The sequence below is a fragment of the Cibotium barometz genome, chromosome 40 (assembly GCF_041138505.1).
Source record: "Cibotium barometz isolate CiBa-2024 chromosome 40, ASM4113850v1, whole genome shotgun sequence".
NCBI classification, from domain to species: domain Eukaryota; kingdom Viridiplantae; phylum Streptophyta; class Polypodiopsida; order Cyatheales; family Cibotiaceae; genus Cibotium; species Cibotium barometz.
In genome coordinates, this window is record NC_141085.1 from 10,358,075 (window position 1) to 10,362,881 (window position 4,807).

The following is a 4,807-nucleotide window of genomic DNA, read 5'->3' on the forward strand; positions in this document are numbered from 1 at the left end:
GAAGTCCAAAATTTCTGTCGGAGCTCTGACCGCGTTGATGAAGAATGTGAATCTGTCGTAGCTTCTGGCTCCAAGCGTGTTCAAAGCTCCGAGCCGAGTAGAAAAGGTAAAGCCTTTCAGAACCTCCAAGGGAGCTGAAACCTATCGAAAGAAGAAGGTGAGGTCTGTCGGAACGGCGGGTCGATGAAGAAGAAATTGAGGCCGCGAAGTCTGTCGAAAGCTAATTCGAGTCGATGATCAGATGGTTGATTCTGAAGGTAAAGTCTGTGAGGAAAAGGCCGTAATGAAGGTGGCGAAGTTCAAGTAGTGTGAGGGAGAGGGTCAAGTATGTCGGAAGCTGTGAGGGCCGACGGAGAAAGCTCCGGGGCAAGGAGGTCGATGTGGGCGGGGGTCTTGGAAGATAGGAGCAGGGTCGGCAGGCGGGTTTTGTATCTGTCAATGCAGAAGCGGGGCCCTGGGGGAAGTCTGTCGAGGTGAAGCTGTGTCAGAGCCGCTGGAACGGGACTCGGGAGGCAGAGAGCTTGGCGGGCGGCACCGCGGCGGGGCGGGGTTAAACTGTTCAAGCAGAACGGGGGAAACTTGGAAGGAGTTAAACGGTTTCGTGAAGCCGGCGAAGTGTGAGGGATCCGGGGATCCGGGCCGGTCCGGCAGTACTTGCAGTAAAGACTCGCTCGCCCGATCGCTTTCTCCCGAGTCGCAGCCGCAGGAACTGCAGGACATCATTTCTCTCTCATGATTCTCATCATCTCTCTCTCCAGACGCCCTCCCTTCCAAGTTCCCCCTCTCTCTCTCTCTGAGCGTAACGACATGAGAAAGCTCTCTCTCTCTCTCTCTCTCTCTCTCTCTATTCGAGGCGCACTACCATATCACCCAGAATATCCCTCTGTCCCAAGTCCCCCCTTAAAACCCTCCCTCTCCCCATTCTTGCCAGCCCCCTCCTCCCTGTTGCTGCCACAGCAGCTCCGCCTCCATGGCTGCTGCGCCCACAACACCCTTCCGTTAGTATCTCCGCTTCTCTTCCACCCATCTCGCTATGCCCCCCTCTGCACACCCCGTTTCCCCAAGCCCCCCCCACCCCGTCTGCTTCTTCTGTGCTCCCGCATCCCATCCCATCCTACCCTCTTCTTTATCCTAACTTGTCATCTCCCCCCTCCCTTTTGTCCTCTTCCACCCCCCTTTCCCACTGCTTTCTGCAGCTGCATTACCCTGCTAGCCTTCCCTCCACTCCTCTTTCTTTCCTTCTCCTGCTGCCCTCTGCGTGGGTCCTTTTCTTCTTTTCTCTGTTGCTTTACTGTCGCCTCATGGTCATCCCCTCTGCCTCTTCGCACCCCTCACCCCTCTTCCCCCCGCATCTTCCTTTTGCTCGACAACGCGTACATCAAAAACCCTCGCCTCCGTTCACTGGCCCGACGTGCTGCTCTTGTGTTGCGCCATCACTTCGCTCCTTTATGTTTCGTCAACTGCAAGGAAAATTTTAGCTCAGATTGCTGCCAATTGCTTTGTACACTGGGGCTTGAACTCTTTATCAACCAATCTTTTCTGTGTAATGCACCAACTTCGAGCAGCGCCAAGCTTCTCATTCATTGCGAGATGCTGCTTCTAGTTAAGTTAGGTAACTGTCCCATAGCCACCAAGAAGGCCGCATGATTGCCTCTTTGTACATGAAAGTCTGCGGATTCTGCTGGGAAACTGGTTCTCAAAGATGGCACAGAGCTTCGATTGCATGATAAGCTTGTTTTGCGCGGAGGACGCCCGAGGAAGCGAGTGGGAAGATAAAGCTGGAGGCCACAGCGAGCAGCAGGGGCAGGGTGAAGCAGACCCTCTGCGGCAATCCGAGCTGCCTGCAGAGGACGTTGAAGTAATCGACCTTCTCATCCAGAAAGAAGCCACCAACCTCATGCCGCAGAAGGAATACACGGACAGCTATGAAGGCAGGAATGCAGACTTGCGATCTCGCGAGGAGGCTGTTAGCTGGATGCTAGATGTAAGATTTATCCTCCAGTGTTCATTCGCGCTGCGAACCTGTGCTTGCAATTGCTTATGATTGACTCCCTCTCGTTTGCCAATCGTGTGCAGGTGCATGGCTATTATCGTTTCAACCAGCTTACAGCGTTCTTGTCTGTCAGCTACTTCGATCGTTTCTTGTCCAAGCATCAGATTTCAGTAAGGCTTCATCAACCTCGCATAGGCATGCTAGGCATACAATTTGGTTTGAATGACGATGGTTGTGTGCTCTACTTACACTAAATTGGTGTTTAATTTCCAGAGAGGAAAGGCGTGGCTGCTGCAACTTTTAGCTGTAGGCTGTGTTTCATTGGCTGCCAAATTGGAAGAAACGGAAGTGCCCCTTCTGCTTGATCTGCAGGTACATTGCATGATCTGAGGAATGTGGGTTTGTTTTACTTTTGAAGAGTGGCGTAAGTTTCTGATCGTGTGGCATCTCATGTGTAGCAGGTTGGGCAAGCGCAGCATGTCTTTGAAGCTCGCACAATTCAGAGGATGGAGCTGCTGATTCTGAGCACGCTCAATTGGCAGATGAGCTTGGTGACACCTTACTCATACGTTAATTATCTGCTTCACAAGATTGGCATTTGCAAGATATCGTCTAGGGCTCTGGTGGCGCGCGTCGAAGAGCTGATTCTGAATACGTGCAGAGGTAGCTAGCGAATCATGTGGAAATGGGATCATGTGCTTGATTTATCGTCAAATCAATCAATTTGTTAGAACAAAAATTGGTTAATTATGATAAGATTGTGTCCTAACGTTTATGTTTGCGTCTGTGCAGTGTTCAGGTTCTTGGTCTACAGTCCCTCCGTTGTTGCAGTAGCTTCTGTCATCTGTGCTTGCGATGAGCTGCTACCCTTGCAAGCAGCGAGCTTTAAACGTGCTCTGCTCTCATTATGGCCTATAAGAGAAGTAAGAATCCTACATCGGGGCACCTGTTTGAACTCATTCTATTCTATTGAATTGACCCGGACGTATGCCAATAGTTTTTGGCCAAATAGTGTTGCAATGCACTAATTTTGTCGCATGTGCTGATCATGAGCAGTTGTCTTATAAACCACCATCATTTCTCCCACCAATGGGACCGTTAATGTGATTAAACTGCGTAAAAGCCCATCTTTTTGCCATTAAACCCCACCTAATTACTTGCCCCTTCATTTAATTAAAGTCTCATAACCCAGCTTTTGTATAAATCATCTTAAATTTATCATTGTAGTTATCACAATTTGGTCATCAGTTGATTCCTTTGCAAGTTTTTTACAATAACAAAAGTAGTAATAATTATCATCTTGCAGATAATGACTGTGGAGTGCGTCACTCTGATGCAAGAGCTGCTTGTAGACCCCTTCTGGACTTCAAACAAGGTGGTCTCTCGGAATTCATCAACGCCGCAGAGTCCGATCGGGGTCTTAGATGCCTCGTGCTTCAGCTCCGACAGTGATCATACCATCACCTCTACCACGGGATCGGTTAATGCTGTATCAGGTACTACTCCCAGCGTCAACAACGCCATAGCCACCGCTGCAACAACCGCACCCCCTGCACCACCACCGCCACCACACCCCAACCCAATCGACGTCTCAAGAAAGAGAAAGTTCCATGAGCGCTATGGCATCGTCAAGCCCACTGTAGAGACTGCCATACCGGACGACCGAGCGCATTAAACCGCTCCAACATCCTTTTGCTTTGCATAAAAAATGTGAGCTCGCACGCACCAGTCGCTGCCTCTTCTGCAATTTACTGTATTGGAATAGTACATCGACAGCAAACGCCGCTCGCCTACAGCCGAGTCCTTATTTTTATGTATGGTAATGGTAATGGTGATGGTGATGGTGATGCCCTCGTTATGTGGGATCTTGATAAAATACACTAACATAATATATATTATTATGTGCTTGGGTCTTATATAGGATCGGGTGCGTGATCTATACTCAGTTTCTTTAGCAGAAAGGCTGTGATTTGGGTGTCTCCTCGTGATCATAGAAGCCATGTTATGTAATTGTAACCACCGGGTTTTTATATATAATTTCAGTATTTTCAAATTCAATATCTTGCCGTTTGGATATGTAGAAGGGATCGCATTACGCAGGCCCTGCAATATAAATCTTTGTTGGATCTATGTCCTCGAATTAGGCATCGCCTCAAAGGGGCCGTAGAAGCTTGACCAAACTCGTTGCTTTGCTTGCTTATTTGCTGTTGCTGTGCGCTTGTCCGATCGTCCGTTGCACTGGCCAGTGCAGGCACCACTGTTTGGCTTGTTGACTTGGTGAACTGGGCTGCGTAAATGCGCTCTGACTGATTGAGAAAACGCATACAGCATCGTTTTCTGCCCACGCCTTCTTTTCTCCCCGTCCATAGTTTGAACTTTGAATCTACTCTGCTGGCAGCAGCTGGGGCACGTTACGCCGCGATGAAAGTGTGCATTTATTTCTCTGTTTGCTGTACAGGTTCATGTCCAAGTTGCAACTTTGAGCGAGCGCCGATCAGGCAGCTTGGCATTTTGAACTGTGCATTGCGCAATAGTTAGGAATAGTGCTTCGAGAATCGAGGGCTCGCTTTATTTGAGGTGTATTTTGAATTTCTTATATTGGAGGGAGAGGGGATGCTGGAGTCACTGCTGAGGGACGGCGAGGGCCAGGGTCGGCGAGAGAGGGAGACTCGAGAGGCGGGGAAGAGGCGGGATTATCGAAAACTACATGCATACAGATATAAATAGACTTATTTATTGTATATACGCCGTAACACGCGCGTGACGCGTTGTTGTGAGGGGGTTTTGGGCTGGCGAGCCCACCCGGCGCTGGCG

General features: G+C 49.6%; 1 protein-coding gene across 1 annotated transcript; it reads left to right on the plus strand.

Annotated features, from left to right (window-relative positions):
• The first annotated feature begins 796 nt into the window (after positions 1–796).
• On the plus strand, positions 797–4,051 carry LOC147615183 (cyclin-D4-1-like). Its single transcript, XM_086779208.1, has 6 exons — positions 797–1,984; positions 2,077–2,163; positions 2,267–2,365; positions 2,455–2,656; positions 2,786–2,916; positions 3,300–4,051. The coding sequence occupies exons 1-6, from the start codon at positions 1,703–1,705 to the stop codon at positions 3,666–3,668; spliced, it is 1,170 nt and encodes a 389-aa protein (XP_086635334.1). The 5' UTR covers positions 797–1,702; the 3' UTR covers positions 3,669–4,051.
• The last annotated feature ends 756 nt before the right edge of the window (positions 4,052–4,807 follow it).